We start from the raw sequence: 22,012 nt of genomic DNA, 5'->3' as shown, positions 1-22,012 counted from the left end.
TGTGTCACTGCTGTGAACATGAATACAATGGCCAGACCTGCAGCTATTTCCTGATTTGGACATCAGCAGGAATTTCTTCACTGAAAGGGTGATCAGGCATTGGAAGGGGCTGCCCAGGGAGGTTTGGAGTGCCCATCCCTGGAGGTGTCCAAGAAAGGACTGGATGTGGCCCTCAGTGCTCTGGGCCACTTGACAAGGTGGGGATGGGTCACAGGTTGGACTCATTGATCCCTGAGGTATTTTCCAGCCTTAATGATTCTATGATTCCACTGCACTTGTTTCCCTATTTTCTGCATGAAGACTCAGAAAACTTCTCTACAGAAGTTTTGAATATCATTTTACAACAATAAATATTCCAGAGAAGTTCTAAGGATTAGGATGCCTAAAGTCAAGATACAGCAATGGTGCAAGCTCAACAGTAGAACCTGCACAGACTCAGCCTCCTGACACACCAATCTCCATTTAGAAAACATCACTTGTGTCACAATGTCACAGTAGTTTATGAAACAAGTGTGACTAAAGGTGGGAAAACAGCAGTGGACAGAAGACTGGATCTCAGGGACAGCCTATGGAACACAGACAGGGCTCAGTGTGTGCAAAACAGTGCAATGATCACTTACTTTGTTGCTGCATCATGGTATTAAGCGATGGCTGTTGGGGTTTGGAAGGCTGCATCCCAGGTACTAAATTGTCCAAACTGATATTTACACTGGGATCTGACCAAGTTGAGGGTAGAGTTTTGCTTGCATTTTTCTGGACCATCTCTGTCCTTGCATTATAAAGTGAGTTAGGCTTAGGCATCATTGGGTTCACGCTTTGCAGAGGCTAAAAAAAGAAAAGTTGGTTGGGATTCACTTGAAAAAATTTACCAGTAGGAAACAGGACTAAACAACAAGTATTTAGATAAGACAATAAAGTATTTATTTATTATTTATTTATTATAAACAAGTATTTATATAAGACAATAAAAACCCAGGATGCCATGAACTTTAGCTCTTCCAAAGCAGTGCTGCCAGGTGCTGCTCCACAGTTAGATTAAAAGAGTATTTGTAAGCAGAGATCAAGTCCCGTATCAATGTGGAGTGACAGTGACCAGTAGCAGCCAAGCTTTCAACTCAAGCACGCTGATTCTTTCCTCCTAACACCAAGCTGATCCATTCCAGTTTCCAAACCACCCTCCACTGCAGCAGGCACTTCTGTCTTTTGGGGAACAGGCCAGTTGTGACCTTCATCTCTCCTTGAGGCTGGAAATCTGTAACCTTCTGTGGAGAACGGTCTTAAAATATCAACCTCAACTTCTCCAAAAAAGCAGCTACACCTCCTAGAGCAATGAAGCCCACCTCCGAGAAGACTGGCTTATAAAAGGACTTCTCTGTTTAGGAGGCAACTGAAACATTTTTGATAAAATGCTGATCACATCTGAATGAGCAGATCTAATGCACTCCAGGAGAGGAATGGATTCATTTTCAATGCTGTGATTAAGGAGAAGGTCATTAGCAAATTGTACCAATAGCAGCCTACCTGTGACCTGGACATGGGTAAACTGACGCCCACAGAATTGGAACTCATCATGGAGAAATTCATGCTTTGTGAGGAGGTCATGGTTGTCTGAGAGGGTCCCATCAAATCAAAAAGATCCATAGAATTGGAAGCAGCTGGAGGTTGGCCCGGAGCTGGCTGAGAGCCACTGAAGAGCTCTAGAGCTGGCTGCTGTGCTGTGCTGCTGAAGAGCTCTCCAGACGAAGCACTGGCACAAGGAGAAGCTTGGTTGAAGGCACTCCAGTCACCAAAGTCTCCATTTCCACTTGTTGCTGTACCTGAAGAAAAGGCAACAGTGTGGGAGGGAGGAAGGAAGACAGAGAAGAAAGAAGACTTAGAGAAAGGCACTGAGCAAATGCCATAGTCCATGAACTGAAACAAATGTGAGCTGATCTGTGTCCGTCCACATTAACATCTGCAGGTAGAACCTCCATCTGGACATCATTCCCTCTCATGAATATTCCAACAATTTTAACAAGGTACGAAAGGAAATATGAAAACACCCGTACACAAAGTAGAAGATGTTTGATAATGTGTCACCTGTGGATGCCAGGCAAGCAGGGACAGGCTTACTTCAGTTGAAGTACAACTGGAAGATAACTTGGGGTAGACTGGAGACCACAGTCAGAACAACACTGAGAACTTGGATAACACTTATCAACTTTTTATCTTGGCATTCTGGCATTCGCAGAGAGAGCAGTTGTCAGGAACAAGCCACCGGATAAAGCAAATTCCACCATGATAAAGACAACTACATCCAAATTTGGTTGTATACCATTGTAGGTATTTGTATAAAACCATGCTGAGGGGAATAAACCCCAGAATTTTGAAAGCCGGCTGCCAGAGAATGCTTATTTGAGGTCATAAGGAATAAGCACTTCCCATCCCATCAAGTGCTCATGTAAAACACATTAGGTTTTCTAAATTTGATTCCTGAACTAAATGCCTTGATTTAAAGCAGAAGTTCAATCTTGGATCAATCATTTCTCTCAACAGCAGCTCTGCTGAACTCTTGTAGCTCACCACTTAAACACTGTTCCATTTCAATAGATGAGGTTTTTGGAGACAAGTGTTTAAATAAGAACACAGAACTCGGAGCTCTCTCTGTATCTCACTGTGAAGGTAGAGCCAACAGCACGAGCTGTTTGTAGACACCTGCAAGGGCACCTCTTCAGCATCACAGATGTTGTGACACAAACCAGTGAACTGAGAGCTTGTCAAACCTTGGAGTCAAACAGGAGGAGATGTTACCTCCCTTAAAACACGTGTTTCCCTATTAACAGGGAAAGTGCTGCTTCACAGCACTGATGGGGGAAGAAAAGCTTAAAAACATTTGCAGAAAATGCAGAATATAAAGCAATACCATTTAAACAGCTCACAGGCTACACAGTGAATCACATTCAGAGCTTGGGACACTGGCCAGCTCAGCTTTTTGATTCTCTCACTGATTCACTTTTGGTACTTCAGCTATGTTACAAACAACAGCACTGCCATATGAAATGAACTTTGAGGGCTGGTGAACATTTAAATCATCTCTTGGATTTATTTAGCTGTGTAAACAAAGACTCAAATATGTAGAGCTGGGATAGATGAATCCAGTGCCAGTTTCTATTTCCTGCCCTATCCAATGGCTGCTTCCATAATATATTCCACCCACTCATGGCTAACTGCAGCAGTCTTTTACACTTCGTGTAAATATTTATCAACATACACCTTCAACCTTTAGTCATGTCTCTTTACCAACACATTACAATTTAAAATATAGTGGAACAGTAAATTTGTTCACAAAATCCAAGTATTGCCAACAACTTCAGTGCATGAAGTGGGCTAATATTCATTAGCTTAGGGCCTCACTAGAACATTTGCTTTGATCTTCCTCACAAAGAGGCACTATATTAGAATGTTTCAATTAGTATTACGTATTAAAAATTAAAACCTACTTTAAATATTCTTGATAGATAAGTAAATGCTGAGTGTGCTCCTTCTATGTTCAAACCTGTGCACTGAGGACCAATAATGGAAGTGGGGGTAAAAGGGAGAAGGTTTTGCCCCTTCAGTAGGACTTCAAAGATGATTAATCAAGAAGGAAAAGATTTCTAGAGGGGCTTACACTGTTCAGGAATGATTAATCATTTCACAGAACTCCTTGTCCCTTGCATAATGGTGATTGGAATAGATTAATCACGTTAATGCAGATAAAGGATTGTATCAATTTAGACTGTATTAACACAGGAGTTATTTGCATAGTAGGCGGCTTTGTGTTTGCAAAACAACTTGGGTTTGACTGCGAAAGCCTGTAAGAAACTAGAGCAGTTCTTTCCTATCCAGTAAACTGAAGGTGTATTAACTAACCCAGGTCCAGTAGAGCCTTCCCAACACAGCAAAATAAGGCAAGAGATGCAAACGTGCTGACTAAAAGCTGGCTCCCAGGTAGATTGGCTGCTCAGCCTCTTTGCTGTTTTCTCATTTTGTACTTGATCTTGCACCCTGGCTGAGAAGCCCCAGTCACAAACAACACTTCTGCTCAAATTAACCTCACAAAGGACAGCCAGCCAGCTCTCCCCACTCCAGGGCTGTCTGCAGCCCTTGTAGGATCCCACAAACATTCCACCAAAGGAAAATGGATCACTTTAGGTGGTTTCCAAGCATATTTTATTCTTTTCCAATCCAATTTTAAGGGAAACCTTTTCAGATGGTAGCCATCTCATGATAAGCTTGTCTGTCTGCAGGTAAAATGTCTGCACATGCACTGAGCCAGGCTGCATCTTCCTTCCTCCCAGAGCACTTGTGGTCCAGTTACACACACAGTTTACCCTGGAAAGGGAAGGGACTTTAAATACTGCCACATGGCATCTCTTGCCCTCCTTCCACCCTGAAACAGCACTGCAATCCCTAAATCAGTCCTACCTTGCGACGATGGGAAACTTGCTGAAGCAGCAGGTGAACTAAAATCAGCAAATCCTCCAAATGGGTCACTTGATCCACCTAGAAACAGAGGGAAGCCAAAAGCTGTTACAGGATTGTGCAAACTTTGCAACCACTGCATGTGGGATTTATGAAGAAAAGCTTTCTGTACTTGACACGATGGATTTATTGATTCTGCTCCCTAAGTTGGCTCTGTTTTCCTGTTCACCCCCACACTATGTTTATACAAGCCTGAGCAACAATAAACTGGATTATTTCCAACTGCCTTGCACATCTTGCAGTTTTGTTTTCCTACGGAGGAACTAGAACATGCAAGTTTTTGTCACCTCTAAAAATAAATTCAGAGATATTAAGAAGATTAACAAGTTTTTAACTAGGGAGTGATGCTACCAGTTTAGCACCTTATAAAATTAAAAATTTGGAAGCATAATATGAAAAAGGCCAAACATTCTTATTGTATAAAAGTTAATTTATTATGCTTCCTATGAAAAATTACATGTCACTTTATATTTAGTTTTTGTGTTACTTAAAGCATGAATGATTCTGCAATGATCTTGAATTGGGATTTCAAGGACAGAGCTTGCATTTGTGTTCATTTTTTTATAAGTTTGCTTCCTTTCTACAGCAAGAACATTAAGTTTTCCAACTAGACATTCATATACAGCACATAAATTATTAACTTCTGAATACAGCATAGTAACAATTTTTCACTAAAAAGATACAGCAAAGGTATAAAAGCAGCAGATTTAAGAACCATATTGTACAGCTGATTTTTGAAATACTCAGAAAAGTTACAAAAATCACCTAGTTATGGTTGGTACTGCTTTTAAGCAGGAATTCCACTGACCTGAGGAAGTCAAGAAGTTGCCCTTATTTGTTTGTCCTCAAAGATTTCACCTCCAAGCAGTCCCACCCTCAGAAGAAGCTGCAGCAGTTCAATTATTTTGCTTTTAGTGTTATGCGTACATTATATAGGTTACATCACAGCTGCTTAGCCTGCAGTGCTTAGGAGGCAGCCAGGTGGGACTGGAACATCTGTGCTGCACTCAAACACCACCAGGGACAGCTTCCAACATCTGGTGCCATTTCGGAATTGTCTTATCGCTGCAAGACATTCTGCTCCATCTGCTACTCTCAACTGGGTTAATTAAACCAGAACCATCTCCTTTTTAATAAATGGCCAGCAGTAATAAAAGGAACCACTCACTTCCTAATACATGTGTACTTGTATTTCTTTTTAATGTTATTTTACTGTAGACATTGCCAGGAAGGCAAATGTCTTCTTGCTGAGCATGTAGTGCAGGATATAAAACATGAGCAGAGAATGCAAGGATGGTCCCTGAATTTCAGACATAGCACTACTGAAACCCTTTTAACACCTTTTCAAGAGGGAGAGGACTTCATAGCAAGTTAAGACACCCGAGAATAAAAAAGGGACGAGGAAATATCAAACTAAAAATCTGATCCTGTTTACTCTGTGTACTGCAATGAACATTTTCAAGTAATTTTTTCCCCACAGATGTGCTTCTAGAGTTCAGAACAGGTTAATGGTTTGAGAGTTTATATGCTGAATGAGCAACACAGATGACACACTCCTGACCACACACTCAAAGGAAAAAATAAAAATCAATGCTCCCTTGCTACACCCATTATCCTTGGGCTGCCTGACAGTGCCTAGGGATTAATTTAATTTTAAAAACAGAACTAGGTTCATACCCAAAATAACCCCGTAACATTTTCAGTCAAGTTAACTTTTCCTCCCCCTCTCTTGCCTGTTTTCAAGTGAAACTGAGTTTCAGAGAGAGGTGACAGAGATTAAGCTGGATGCAGTAACTCTCTAAAGAAAGGTTAAGGAACCTCAGCTCCAGCAACACCAAAAAATACTCCCACAGCAGGTCTAACCAGGGATTTTACATCTTCCCCTTTATGGCAACCAAGCACCCCTTCACATACAAACTGTGTTGCTCCAGTAAAGAGTAACACTGAGCCCAATCAACCCTTTCACATCTCTGCACCTGAAAATACACAGATAAGCAAACCCCGAGGTCCCTGAATTCACATCACTTCCCTGCCAGTTCCTTCACAGGACACATCAAAGGCTGCATTTGACCCTTTCCCTCTGCCTTGCCTGACACTGGGAATGTTCCCACACCCTGTGCTGCAAGGAGCAGTGGTCATAACAAGTGACCTGCACGTGAAGGACAGAGCTAATCTTCTCAACATGAGCAAGCCTCAAAGATTCCCATGCGAGATCTGTCACTACAAATGAACCCTTTCCATCTGCCTGCTCAGGTCAGCAAAGGTTATTTAGCAGGACCAGCTGGTAATGTGCCTCTTCTCAGCACCATTTCTAAATGCTGCTTTGGAAAAAGGAGAAGAAAAGATTAAAAAACGAAAAGAAAAAAGGCTGACTACAGCAAAGAGCCAAACTGATGAAAGATTTAAGTACACTGTAATACAGCAGCTGCCATAGTTCTGTTTGAAATACGGGCAGGTTCACTTTGAAGTGGAAACAATCTATTCTCAATGAGATCTTATTTTTATAAAAATAAAAACATACACATTGTATATAAATAAAAAATACTCCAATCTCTTCTGCCATAAGAATTAGATGGAAAAAAAAAAATCAGTATTGACTTGGGATAGTGGTTCTGATCCAGGATCTTAAACTTTCATGGAACTGTAGTAACTCCAATATACAATGAACAGCTCTGTTATGTGAAGTTAATAAAGTAAGAAATTGAACGAAATTAAGTTGTTCCTTAATTTATGCATATTTGTGCATAAAAACAGACACATGAAATGACTCATAGTTCTCAATCTCTAGGAATTAACACATTTCATAACAGACATGAAAGACTGTCTACTTTCCCAAAAATAAAAGTGAGCAAAGTTTTAAAGATCCACTCAAAATAATAAAAGAAAATACTAAGACAGATGTCTGATACTAAATTACCACAACAGTCTCCCTCCCCTGCAGTAGAGTTCTGATATATTTTATAGTGTATTAAACACAGAAGCAGGGCAGTGATGAAAGGAAGGCGTCACACAGAGGGGTCGCAGTACTGGTTTTGCTCACACATGACAATCAAATCCCTGGTGTGACCCTACAACACCCCCAGGAGTGGTGTAACTCCAGTTATAACGGGGTGAGTAAGGACAGTCCTTACAGACGCCTGCCTGCAGCCACACACGTGGCCTCCAGCCACTCAGAACTGCCATTTCTTGGTGCAGCCTCTGTCATTTTGCCTTGTCTTTAAAGCAAGGGCCCAGCAGACCCTCGGCTCAGTGAGGCACACACCCTGCTCTGCAGTGCCAGCAGGATCCTGTCCAGCATGGGACATTCCTCATTTGCAATGGGAAGGTCTCTGAAAGGTTTCTCTCTGTGAAATGCTGTTTTATTTGCTACTCAAAGTGGTCTCAGATTACAGCTCACTCCCTCCCAACTGTGCCATCAGACCACAAGTGCACAGAAGTTCTTTTTCTATTCCATGCCACCACAAACCCATTGATACCAGGGACCTGTAAGCACAAAAACAAATCTAAATTTCAAGTCTTATGTTTTGAAAAGCAAAGCACCAATCCTTAGAACTCCTCTACCAAGCCCATAACAATGCACTGAAATTTAACACCTAAAAATATACTGCATTTTGAGAGCATAAGGGTAAGTCCATGTGAAGATTAATAGATTAGCTACACATTTATGGAGAGTGAAGGATGTGTTTTAAAATGAGTAATTTCACTTTTAGATAGCAATTTCTTTTTGGTCCTAGGGTTTGGGTCAACCAAGTGCCAAGAGAAAATAAGACAAAAAACCAAGTTTGCCATATACCTCAGATGAAGATTATCCATCTCCACCCGCCCAGCCTTTGAATTGCACAATGAGAAATGCTTGAATATGAATGGTTGCACTTGCTTTCAGAGTTAATTATAAATAACTGCATTACATACACAGTTTCTGACAGACTGATCTGGCAGTCCATCTTTGTGCTCATAACGTTTATTAGTTCCATGCAATAGCACACACAGTACCTTGCTATAAAATGTTCTTTCTAGGCAGTTCTACATTTTTTTCAAGTATACCTTTCTCAATTTATCTACTTTATTTTTATTCTGGCAACAAACAAGGCTCTCCTCAGAACTGAAACAGACCCCAAACCTACCTGTGGAAGCTGGCTGGCTGGCTCCATCAAACAACAGGTCCACCAGGTCATTAGAGGACTTGCTGCCAGAGGGGACGGCAGCCTGGAGAAGAAATTACACCAGATATCAACTCACGATGTCATTAATCAAATGACATTAAGAAGTTTTCTGGGATTTTGAAGGATTTTGTTTGCCTTTGCTTTGAAGAGATAACAGATTTGTCTTTAAAGCCAACAATCATATGGCTAAATGTAAAATCAAGTACTGAAAAGCTAAAGGCTTTTTTTGTTTTTTACAACTGAAGAATTTGGTAAGTTTTCAGTAAATGTGCAGCTTCATAGAATCTTTAACACTTCAGGCCAAAATTCTCTTTGCTGTCCTGAAGAGACTATATTTAAAAAATTCTACACCTTAAAGCAATCACAATTAATTACAATTATACTGTTCCACAGACTGTGATAAGTCCAACTAAACATTTTTGATAAAACAGCTCCTTTCAAGGCTGCATAACAAAAATTCTACCCTAAAGCAGAAATTGTCTTAGAGGATAGAAGAAAACAGCTTCCAAAATGTTGTGCTTTCCTGCTGTCTCACCTTTGTCGTAGGCTGTGCAGGATGAGCAGCAGAGTTCTGTTCTGGGCTTGCTTTATCTCCTGTGTAATGAGCTGCTGCTCCCAAGTCAATGGTTTTTGAAGGATTTGCTGAGCGTTTCTGTCTGATGGTGGTAATTTCTGTAGCTTGTGCAATATGAATGTGTTTTGTTGTCACAGTCTCCTCTTCATCTTTAAATTCAGCTTTGGGAGATTTGCCTCTTCTTGATTTTTCGTCATCACTGTCACTAGAAAAACAAAAGTGATAGCACAACATTTGTGATGGACTTCTCAGTTCCTTGAATGGACGTTTGGCTTAAGCCACAAGAGTTTTGCTCACTGCAGTTTCTTGTAGCAGCAGTTCATAATAAAAATGCTGCTTTTCCTACATTTGAGAGAGGAACCGTTTCACCCTTACATAACACATCACACAGCATTGCACCTGTTGTACAGAAGCAGTGGAGGAAAGCAGGTTATTCTGTTAAACACGAACTGCAAGTCCACGACAGAGGATAATAGGAAATCAGTGTTTAAATCCAGTACATTGAATTACCTTCTGACAGGAACTCCCCCACACATTATGTAACACTTCAGCAACAGAAAGTTAAGTTGGCAGGTGTGTTCAGTACTTACACCAAGAGACAGAAAGCAATGAACCAAATTCTGTACTGTCTTTTGGGTTGAACAACTCCATTTGTGTTTCAGCTCATTTCCTTTTCCAGAAAAACAGGCTTTCATATTCTTTAAGATGTTTGTGGGAAAGGAATGCTTACAGAACTATGCAATGCAGTGTTACCATTATCAAAGCGCACACAGTTGTTCTCAAAATGTAAAAGAATAAAAATGTCACCCTTTTAGGCAAAAACTTTTCAGATGTTGCTGCATACTATTTGATTCATTTGTTACATTTTCTACTTTTGTATTTTAAGTCTTTCACAAAGAAAGTAACTGGCCTCCCCCCCCATCATGTTGCCTGTTACCACCAGGATTTGTACATAACAGTGAGAATTGCTGTAGAGAAAGCTTAAATACATTGGGATGTATTTTGAAATTGTAATTCCCTTAGCAACAGAGTTGCAAGTGGAAGGGGTTTTATATTTTAATAATGCATTAGAATACTAAAACTGAAAAATTTAAGAAAGGCTGTCCCTTTGTCAGAGGGAATGTGACAGTAACTGCAATATACTCTGGGGGGGAGCCTTTGTTCTCTGCAAACAATGGTGGGCTTTTTGGGAACACGTTGCAGGTGTCATTTCCTCTGTGCATGTTACCTGCTCACCACTGGGGATGGCTCAGTAAATGCTCACTCGCTTTTGCAATTCTTTTACTGTTAAAAAGATAAATTTCACAGCTGCTGGCCAACCAGCAGCTCCTGGCATTGGCTTGAGCCAGTCTTTCACAGATAAGGGAGATCAAATGGCATCATTTAACTTTATTTTCCAAAGCACTTCAAGCCTGCCATGTGAGCACAGCCCTGCTGCCCCACCTGGGTGCACTAACACCCCAGAGGGCACTACAACCACACTTCATTTGTGACATCAGGATTTTAACAGGGGCCCCCAGAGCAGAGGGAACCACACATTATCATCGGTGCATCCATCCCAAAAGCCTTGGAGGAGGCTGAAGGATGCTGCTGAAAGCATCCAAGACCAGGACAACACAGCTAAGGCTCAGTCTCTTAATGTATGGTATATAATACCTGCAGTACATTTCTTGTCCACACTACAGAGTCCAAGAATGTTCTGTGGCCGAGGAAACAGCTGACAAGCAAAGTCTGATCAATGGAGGGATTGATACATAACTGCCATAGATCAACCTCACTAATGCAAGAATGAAAAAAGTCAGTCTTTGGTGATATGCAGTAATATAAATGACTACAAGCTCTGAGGAAAGAAATCAAACATATGTGCCAGAAAGGAGAATAAATATTAAAGACTCAATTTTCTATGACAACCTGTACTGCTTCCAAACTCTCTCAGGAGATCCACTTTTTATTTTTCTTTAATGGTCACATTAAGAAAAAAAAAATTTACAGATTATTGTTCACTTTAAGTATGTTTACTGTGCTCAGTAAAATTGCAGTGCTTTATCTGAGAATTGCAGAGAACTCCAAAAAAATTATAGCAATGCACTATTAAAAAACTTCTGCAAAGAAAGTATACGAGTACAACTTTGAGAAATCAAAGTATGGACACATGTTCTTTTCCTTTGCCTTAAGTTTTTTGTAGTAAGACTTTTTTTAACAACCTTTAAGAAAACAAAAATAATTTACTGAGACTAAGTATATCTGAATTACATCCCACTATAAAAGTCATTCTTTAGATACAAGTTGGCTTTAAACATGGCTGGTGCCTCCTTTTAAAGGAGTACTGGAAGTTTTGCTTCCTCTCTATTCTGTTACCTGCATCAGGCTTTCTGATTACTGGAGAAACAAAGATTAACAGTTTTAAGAATTCTTAGGAAAAAAATGCAGTGTATCAGAACCACCTCTGTGTGTCTGCAGGTAATTCAGAAAGCAGAATTTCAGTGTGCAGTGCTGGACTCAGGGCAGCAAATGGTTTATTCACCTAAGAACTAGCAAGCACTAAGAAAGAAAACCAGAGGCTTTCCCACCCCTTGGGGTATTGCCTGTGGTCTTCACTAGTTTCACAGGGATATATTACTGGAAAAAAGAATTCATTTTCCCCACAACACTGCTAAAATTTTTCACCTAAATTAAAAAAAAAAAAGCAGCAGACTTTGCTTCTCCAGAGCTCACTGTGTAAAGCAGTTGCACTGAAATCTACTGTACACTCAGCATTTTGTATCACTTAGATCTCTGGTAAAGTTCTTAGTTACTTCAAGAATTTTTTTCCATTTATGCAAACTACTGGCTTTGCAAGTAAAGTCAGAAATCCACAAGTTTGGCCACATTTCATTGGCCACAGGTGAGATGTGTAAGACACATTTATTCTTTGTGCTTCAAGGCCTTTATTGGCTTTACAGTACTCAAGTAATAATGGTTTATAAAGTTATTAAGGTAGAAACAATAGAACATAACAGCATGTTTGCCAGCTGAGTGAGCATCACCATTTAGTCACTTTTCCAAGTGAAATGGCAACTTAATTGTTATTATACAGCAGCAGGCTACAAATAAGCCAGTATATTTTTGGCACTTGTTTCTAGAAAAAAATTGCTGAAGTGTGAAAACACAAATGCAGAGATTTCATGAGGCATTTACAAAAGAATGTTATTTTGAGCCTAAGTTATATGATAATTAAAATTTCATGCCACCTTCAGTTTTAATATTTAAATACTGTGTTTTGCTAATAGAGCATGCACTAAGGCATGTATTTACAGTATCTTTAAGGATAAATACAGACATTCTACGACCTTCAGTTCAATCTCCTTAGATCCTCTGATGGCTTCTGTAGAAAGAAACCCCTTCATTCAAACCCTTGGATATAATCCCTTCCATGGTATCTGATCCCCATGCCAAGAAAAGAGAAAAGGAAATTCCAGGTTGGGATTTGAAGCAATGCTAGAGAAGCTGAAATGCTGCAGCCTGGATTCCTTCTTACAGCAGAACACCCTGCAACCACCAGACTGGCTTTGCTCATGTTATGTCCTAAAAATTCCTCCTCTTACTTCGAGACCCAAGTTCATCAATTTTATAAATGTTGAGACAAATACCCCACCCGACATACACAAAAAAAAAAAAAAAATAGGAGGAAAGTCAAACAGAAGAGACAAGGGTTACAAGAGCAAAGCAAAAATGAAAAATGTAATATTAGCCGGAGAAAAAGAGCAGTGTAACTTGGGGTAGAGATGTACAGTGGAGAAATCATGAAAATAAGCTGCTTCTGATAAAGATGAGACTTCAGAAAGGACTGTCTACACCACTGAAAAATACAAGACTTTATCCAGTACAAGATAGGAGCCATTCAGAAATAAAAAAAAGGAGTAAAATTAAAAAAAAAATGTTTACTGTACATCCCCCTATGTGAAACGTGGCTGGTGAGCTCTGCAGACATCATGGGACAAGTTGCTTTTGAAAGGTAAGTACAGAAGAGCCCAGAGAAATGTACCATTGTTATATGTGAAATTGTTTACTTTTCTTCTGATCCTTCTCTTTGTAGTCCATTGATATTAAGTTCTAAGAGGGAACCCTGATGTGTGCAAAGAATACCAGTTTTATGATTTATTAATGCCCCAGCAAGAAGACCACATGGGCTTTCCCCCAGAAATGCTACCATTATTATCATTTTTTGGTTCAGTACAAAATTGCTTTACAACACACAGATGTGTGCATGTGTATTTTTATATTCATACACATGTGTGACTATCTAAAGATATTCTTGTAACAAACATTAATCAAATCTCAGTGCAAATTTGAATTTTAAGTTGTTTCCCAAAAGGGAATCATTTCAATATACTTGAGCACTTTCTCTACAGCAATTTCAGATTCTGTTAAGTACTAACTTGATCTCCAGACAATTAAATTCAACGCACCTGTTGAAGTGTGACAGATGTAAAGTTCTCTCTGTAGCCAAAGCAGGGTAGATTTTCTCCCTTACTGACACAATTTAATGACCAGATGTAAAATACAAGAATTTTCTTGAAAAGCCTCAACTGAAATTGACTTTTTTGTTTTAAAAGAAATCACCTGCAGGTTGTTCTTCCTGAGATCAGCTCAGACAAGCAGCACTGTATCAAGGCAGGTCTAAGCAACTTCAATTTTCTTCCTTGGCACTCCAGCATTCAGAATGTGTGTAGCATTAAGTGGCAGCCTCCAGTACACTGGCACATGACCACTGAATTGCTGAGGCAAGGAAAAGCTTAGGAAATTTCGGCCAAATTCCCTGCTTTGCCAGCAGCTGGGGCAGTAACGGAAGGCAGCCAAGAGCTGTTAACTACTGCCAGAGCCACACTGCTGTCCAAGGCCAGGGAGACCTGCAGAAGCCCAGGAAGCAGGTACTGAACTCAAACATGACTCCCTACAGACACAAAGAATGGCAGAGCATTGTAACTCACATCCAGCAATGCCCAACTGCTTTCTAGAGCAATTTCACAGATAAATTTGGGTTAAAACAACTCCAGTACCTGCACCTTTCTGGAGAGTCCTCTCGATCTTTCCTTCGGAACTTGCTGATGGTGTCATCGATCGTGCTGCCGATCTTGTCACTGAGCTCCCCTAACTTATCACTGAATGGGAATGCTGACTTTTTATCCCATTCTTCATCCCATTTGGACTTGGGCTCAGGATCATATCTTTCACCTGGTAAGACAAAGATAAGAACTATTAGATACCCAAAAAAAAGCCTGTGGTCTGTCCAGAATCCCTCTCAAGCCCCCCCGCCCTACATGCACAAGCTGTACAAGTTTACAAAGCAAACTGAAAGCTCCCTCAGTGCTGAATCAACACTATTACAGCAAACACAGTATGGAATGCCCATCATTAAGTGGCAGCAATGAAGATTCAAAGACTTTTGTTTATGACAATGACACAATCTCAATGCCCAGCACATCAGGATGCTGTTGGACTCTGCTGGAGAAGCACCAGAGGCACAGCCAGCCCTGGCTGCAGAAGCAGCTGATCAGGAAGGGGACATGGCACTTCTGGAACAGCCCCACAGTGCACAATAGCCCATTCCTGGCTGAGCCATGTGATCACAGGTGAATCACTGGGGGTTTTATGTACTGACATTAATACACAAAAACACAGTGCCAAAATATTGAAAGAATGTGCATAATAATTTTTCATTTTCCTTAGCAATTAAAAAAACTTTTTTTAAAAGACGAAAAAAGAAAAGGTGGTAAAGCAACTCATCTTTTCAGGGTCCAATGAATACCCTGAACATCTTTACTGAACACTATTATCAAGAAATCAAAACCTTTTTCTTCTGGTTTAGTATTCCAGACCTCCATACTGGTATCTTAGATTATAAACAGCTGCCAGTTTTACCTGAAATACACATTTGTTGTACAATCCCATCAAGGAAGTCTAAAACACTAAAGTCTTGTTTATTTATACACACACAGCCAACTTGAGTTTAATTCAAATGAAAAAACCCAATAATTTAACAAAGACTTGACTATCAGAAGCACAGCACACTTTAGTATTGTGATCTTATATCAGATCTTCTGTTCAGAATATAGGTATATAAAGAAACCAAACCAGCTCAGTTTCTAGGCAACATTTTTAGGCAAACATTTTATATTCTGGGTTATCACACACATGAAAGAAGCCATTTTTTGTACATCTTTTAAAAATGTGAAACACTAGTGAATTTTTTTTTTACTTAGGCTGAGAAAAATTGAGTAGCAGAAAGGAAGAACAGTGAAATATCACTTCTTCAAGTTACATACAAATGATATTGCAGCTCATGTAATGTCCAAGGTGTATTCAATTAAGCCATTTTAATAAAAAAAGAAAATGATGGATTCCAGCACTACAAGGTGCAAAATTTGAATGATACCTGTCTGATAACATCAGATCATATAGGGTGTATTTTTTAAGCAAAGACATAGGTGCAAGTCTCCAATGATATTTGTTTAGATCCATAAAACTTTTCCAGCAGAGAACCTGCTACAAATCCATGAGATGCTCAGTGAGATCTTTATCATTGGACAAGGAGACACTGCTCAGAAATGTACTGCTGTTAAATTTTGCAGGAGAATAAAATGGCCTTATTTCAGTTTATGTCAGGCTCTCAAGCATTTTAATGCAGGTTCCTTTAGAGGGGTTTTCCTGTGCAATTTTAAAATTAAAATAGACACCAACTAAGAGCTCAGTATTTTCAGGACAAAACAAATTAAGAAAAAATCTGAATACAAGTGTTTTGTATTTCAATAGCTAGAATCTTTTTTATTAGAAATCTCACCTGGGAAAGGGTTTGTTTAGTGCTGCTAGAAAGAGGGTTTTTTTTAACTTTACTCAACAAATGAAGGAATAATTCAAAACCCTTTAGCACAAAAATTAAATACAAGACAAAAACTAATCCTTTAAATTAAAAAACCTGAATGATACCTAAAGAGCACATAGAGAAAGGCTTCTACCTAGACTACAAGGATAGATCACGACTCTGCACAGAGAAGTCAAAAGATAAGCTCAGTGAAAGAACAGAGGGACGTTACTCAAAGTATAAATACAGTGACTCATAAGTATTTCCTAAAAAGAAAATCAGCAGAATTCCAAGCAGATAGCTATTCCAAGCCTAAAGAAACATAAAAAAGCCAAGAAATATCCAGCCTTGGAAGTTTTCAACTGCTCTACATATGAGAAAAAGGGAGAATGGAGAAACAACCTGTCAAAAACAGGAGGGAACAGATCTAAGTTGAAGGCTCACAGAGAAGAAGAGTAAAAAAACCAGACAGCATCAGACACAAACAGGTGAAGTTTAAGCCCTGCACAGCTACTGAGCTCTTACAGCAAACCCTGCTCTCAAAGAACTCACCAATTCTAGCAAACCAGAGCCTTGTGCCACTGGGACTTTGGTACTCATTGCTTACTAAAAGCACCCAAGGATTACTCAGACTGGCAGCTGTATTATGGATGGCATGCTGGGATACAGCAGATGGAAAAGCCAGTGCAAGCTCAGATCCCTGCTGGACACTATGGCAGGGACTGGGAGCAAGGAGAAAGCAGAGTACTTGGTGCCTAAATACAAAGTCAGATCTGACAGACCCCAGGAGACACACCGAAAATCTACAGATACCCTTCAAGGGTCCAAACAGTATTATTTGGGAAAGCAAAAGTGGATTGTCAATCCTTGCCCAAGGAAGCCCAGTACTCACTGTATCTGAACCCTCCGACACTGTCCGAGGACACCCCAATGTATTTGTCTTTGTTCTTCTTTGCTTTCTTCCTCTCTTCCCGAAGCCGATCATCGTCTTGAGCAAACTCAACCATCTCTTTTACCTTCTGGCGGATGTTTATCCCCTGGTCTTTGCCATTCTCATCTGTGCAGGTAATGCAGGATAGAAATGATGGATGGAAGATGGGAGGAAAAAAGCAAAATACTAAGTAAGAGGCAGCAATACTGAACATCAAACGGATAAAAAAATTTGAACTATAAACACAGCAGTCAAAAGATTTCATGACTACTGAGGTCCACTGAATTTGTTTAAAAGGGACCAATTACTTTAACACAAAATTTAGATAAATGAGTTTGCACTGAATGGTGTACTTAAATATAGGAGAGATTAACAAAGGCTGAGACAGAACTCATATTCTCCACTTGAACAATTTTAACCCCTCAAAACATGACCCTCCCTCAGTATTTTTAGCACAGTTTTTGCAAGTTTCATTGCAAGAACTCAGTCTCATGGCAAAACTGATTTTTTGAAAAATTGCTTTCGGTTGGGAAGTACTATAAGCTAAATGTGCTTCATTCCAGCCTTTTTCACATTCAAAACACACACTGGCCTTGCTGCCTTTGCACTGTAAATATTATTTGGTGGGAGGAAAAAACCCCAGCTTCAAACAGATGTGTGTGTTTTGGAGCTCTAACCTTTTCTTCCCATATGATTAAAGCTATTCCTTTACGGACACCACAGGGGACCAGTCTCTAGTGCATATTTTAATATAAACCCCAACACTCATGTTGTGTTGGTTCTGTTGTTATTAGCCAGTCTTTTCTGCAAGTTCTTGTCTTCACTAATTAATACTCTAGGGCCCCACGTCTTGGATTCTGCACTCTTCACACAACTGGCAACAGTCACATTTTAATTAGACTGGGGAAGCTTCTAAGCTGGTTCAGGTGACTGACAACTCCAACTACTGTTTTAATTTGCTTATAAGATTTTTCTATTGCTCACCTACAAAGTGGTAATTTTCCAGGGATCGCAAATCATAAATGTGTTCTCTGGCACTTGTAACAACACGCTCTGATCCATTCCTTATGAGGTAAGCTAGGAGCAGCAAAGACTATAAAAATACAAAGCACCTTATGATTGCATGAACAAAAGCTCTACCTTTTTTTTTTTTGTAAAAACTCCAAACCTACCCCCCCTCCCCAAATTAGTAAATAATAAGACTTTTCCTTTTTAAATAAATGCTTATTATATGGCTCCCATGGAAAAAACCATATTTTCCTCACATGGCTTTTTTGCTCTTCCGACTATCAAAACTGCATTTTTAAAACTTTAACTTGTTACTACTAAATCACAAGTAGTTACCTTTATCAGCTACTGCTTGTTTTAAGATAAAGCAGTAGCAATTTAAGAGAAAAAGTTAACCTGTGAAATGAAGCATTTTCTTTCGCCTCTTTTGTTCACAATTTTCCAGTGGCTTTCACTGAAAGGTAACTCCTACAGGAATTTAAGAAGCCTTCTGCAGGATTCAATGGATATACGAAACTGCATTTCAGGACAATTTTAGACAAGTGACAAAACAAATGAAGTTTAAATAATACTTTAATTTCAGTTCCTTATGTTGAGGATTTATACCTAGAAAAAAAAAAAAACGCACTTTCTCTGAAGTAGTGCCTTTATCAGCTAAAACTATCATTTTATTTCAACCAATCCAAACCTGATAAACAATTCCAAGAAGTCTTTATAACATTAAGTAGCTATGTGTGATAGCATTAAATATTAATTTCTATTGTACTTCAGGGAAAACAATTACTATGACTACAAAACATCAAGCACCTGTGAAAAGCACAAACTATGCTTTAGAATTAATTGTGTCTTGCTACAATCCTGGCATCAAGAAAAACAAAATATAACCTAGTCTAACACATCAATTCTAAAAAAGGAGGTTATATTTGCATAATTCAGTGAACATTGAACACCACTTTAAGTGCAGCACAACACAATCTCAAGCAAAAAGTTTCTGTACCAAAGACAAGAAAAACGCAAATGACTCTGATCTTGTCCAAAACACAATTAGGACATAAAACTGTCATGTAAGATTTGCAAGGAAATTTGGCCCACTCAAAGTTAAACTACAATTTTTAAAGCATTACAAATTGGCAGAAAATTAAGATTAGTTTGCATTTTATTTCAGGTATTTCTGAATTCCTTCAAAAATGTTTTCCTGATAGCACCGTAACTTAACATCTCCTTCTCATGGAGCTCTGTAACAACTGCTTTGGGTAGATTTGAACTGTGAGTGCTACTCTAATACCTGAATAGCAGCAAAATGTAATTGCTCTGTTGTGTTCATTAAGTAGCATCTTAAACACGCTTCTGAAACCAGAAATTCTGTGGGTTTCTTCATATACAGCACTTGAACTTTGACTTCACCAGCAGAATTAAAAAACACAGGGAAGAAATTCTAAGTTGCTAGTGAAGACAGTGCTGTAGGATTATCTAAACAAGAACTCCACCAGGACACTGCACAAGCACCAAACCTTGATCCTTACACACCTTATAAACTCTCCTCCAGTTCTTTTTGTTGTCTTTCAGCATCCGAGTCCACAGCATATTCATGAGTTCCGGAAACTGCTCGTACATAAACGTAGCCCTAAAGAACGGAACAAAAGCGGCACAGAAATGTTGTTTTCCGGGGTTGGCCACAAGAGCTTGTTCAGACTCGGGGCTGGCAGTAGATGGCAGGAGTGATCCAAGCCCAGGAACATCGGATGACATTAAAGGGAAAAAGCTGTCCCTGTTTTAACTCCTAGATCAGTCATTTACATCCCAGGACTACAAAGGAAAAGAGTAATTCTAAAAATCTGAGGCAGTAAAAGAACATTCACTAATTTGTAACGAAAATAACGTTGAATATGAATAATAATACCCTAACAACTGCTGCCACTAATCAAACATGCAACTTCCAAACTGATTTTAACACAAAAAAAAAAGCTCAAGGAAGAATTTGGCATGTTTTGCTGTTTTTGGAAAAGTTACAAGAAAGCGCTTTGAAAATAAATATTAAAAAAAAGTCAGCTATATTGCAAGAATTCTGAGGATACATAAATGAAAAATCAAGAATTAAAAAATACCCGGGCTTCATGTTTTGTTTGACAGTTTTCAATACATTCTATGATTATGCATTAAAAAACTTAAGACGTTAGTTACAGCAACTTTTTGACATTACCAGTCTGAATACCACAGAGTTGATTTAGCATGAAATTTCACATTCTTATATAAAATGTACCTTTCTTTTCTTCATCACTGAGTCAAATTATCACTTACTTGGCAATCTCTCCCATGAGTTGCCCTGAAGGTCCCCATGGATCATCGTTGGTTGCTTCTCGAACCTTAGACTCTATTTCTGAATAATTCATAACCACATTGGTGCTGCAAAGGAAAAAAAATTCACACACATGAAGATTAGCATCAAAACTGAGAAACACATGAAAACTTAATAATGACACTAGTGCGTATCTCACTTAATGAGATACCTCTACAGAGTGGGAAAGAAAACAGCTTTAGTGCACAAGTTACCCTGAGGACACTATACACCACATTTAAGTTATCTTTAAGAAGGTTTTACTATTCTATTAGTCTTCAAGAACACAGATGAGAAACTGGGGATTACATTACAGCTGAATTCAGTCCAGTAAAAATGGCTTTGGGTCAAATTAAAATCCAAACCAAACCACCAGAGTCAAAGCTGATAGCTTCTGCAGCTACGTATGGTTTGCTTACAGGTTTGTAATAGTAAAGTTATTTGCAAGAGGTTTTATAACTCAATCAGAAGCAATTTTTTTTTTGAGTGATGCTACAAGAGAAATTCAAGAATATCAGTACCAAACAGGTGCTAGTGAAAAACTAACAAATAAAAAAAATCACATGGTAGACTAGAGTAAGTGAGATGAGATTCACTAGAAAGTCTGTTTCCTAGCTTGCACTTAATTAATTAAGGGAAAACAGTAAAAGAGAAGCTGCAGAGCACTCAGTTACAATTACAGCAATGCAAATGCTGCAAGGAGCTCAGGCTGTCTCTGAGAAGTCACAGAAAAACCTTATTTGGAAAAATTTTTTCCATGCTGTTAACATTAAAATAATAAATATGTGATTTCTTTTTTAATTAATCCTTCAAACTAGCAAAATGTGAGCCCAGCAACCTCTTTATGCCCCTAAAAGCATCCAGATGTGTTTGATAACAGAATCATTTCCCTCATCTTCTAAGGCGAGCGAGCAGCCCTAAAACCTCACTCATAGAAATTCTGAAAATAACTCTCAGCTTCTGGAGCACCAGAACTCACAACAGCAGTGAAATCAGCAGTGAAAGGAGACCTGGTGGTCTCTGCTTTCCCTTCATAGCTGCAGTGGACTGAAACAACACATTTACACCTATCATGTCAGAAGTTTGAAAGTTTACTTAAAAGTACATCACACAACTGATTCAGAAGCTAAGAAAAACCCCTCTGAGTATTTTCAATACAAACCAACCCACAAAGACAAATTAATTAAACTGTAGGAAAGATCTAATGATTTATAATGCAATGTGGAGAAAGCATTTGCTGCTTAAAAACCTCTTCTGAACCTGAAAGATCTAAAAGAACAACAACAAAAAAAGTATCAAGATACTCAATAGTCATTCCAACAGTTATCCCTCTGTCCATGCAGGAATTTGCACAAAGCAGCATTCAAGCAACTCCTGCTCAATTTTATTTGGCATAAGGATAGCAAAGATCTTGGAACTGGGAGTTATAAACAGCAGAAACAAGAATGAGATCTCCTTAAGTCTGAAAGGGGATACAGAAGGTAATTGTTAAAACAGAATAAAATTTCTGGACCTAATCTTGGATTCTCAGCATGAGAATTCCTGCTGTCAGATCCTGATGTATGATTTTATTCAACTTTGTATCTAAAGAGAGCATAAGCTACATGACTGAATAAATAATCAGCAAGCTCACAGAACCTATCTATATTACAGCAAG

The 22,012-nt window shown here is 39.0% G+C and overlaps 1 protein-coding gene across 1 annotated transcript in view; it reads right to left on the bottom strand.

The window, feature by feature from the left end:
• The window catches only part of CLINT1 (clathrin interactor 1), a 47,566-nt gene that overhangs the window by 1,775 nt on the left and 23,779 nt on the right, over positions 1-22,012 (bottom strand). Inside the window, exons 2-11 of the mRNA XM_032124966.1 lie at positions 20,319-20,423; positions 19,548-19,644; positions 17,997-18,105; positions 16,974-17,138; positions 14,280-14,454; positions 9,202-9,445; positions 8,628-8,709; positions 4,447-4,524; positions 1,522-1,817; positions 621-825 (exon numbers count right to left, since the gene is read on the bottom strand). Of these exons, the coding sequence (XP_031980857.1) occupies positions 621-825; positions 1,522-1,817; positions 4,447-4,524; positions 8,628-8,709; positions 9,202-9,445; positions 14,280-14,454; positions 16,974-17,138; positions 17,997-18,105; positions 19,548-19,644; positions 20,319-20,423 (1,556 nt within the window). The remainder of the gene's footprint in view (positions 1-620; positions 826-1,521; positions 1,818-4,446; positions 4,525-8,627; positions 8,710-9,201; positions 9,446-14,279; positions 14,455-16,973; positions 17,139-17,996; positions 18,106-19,547; positions 19,645-20,318; positions 20,424-22,012) is intronic.

This window comes from Corvus moneduloides, chromosome 15 (genome assembly GCF_009650955.1).
Source record: "Corvus moneduloides isolate bCorMon1 chromosome 15, bCorMon1.pri, whole genome shotgun sequence".
Lineage (NCBI taxonomy): Eukaryota > Metazoa > Chordata > Aves > Passeriformes > Corvidae > Corvus > Corvus moneduloides.
The sequence above is the reverse complement of the archived record's forward strand: the minus strand, read 5'-3'. Positions and strand labels throughout refer to the sequence as shown.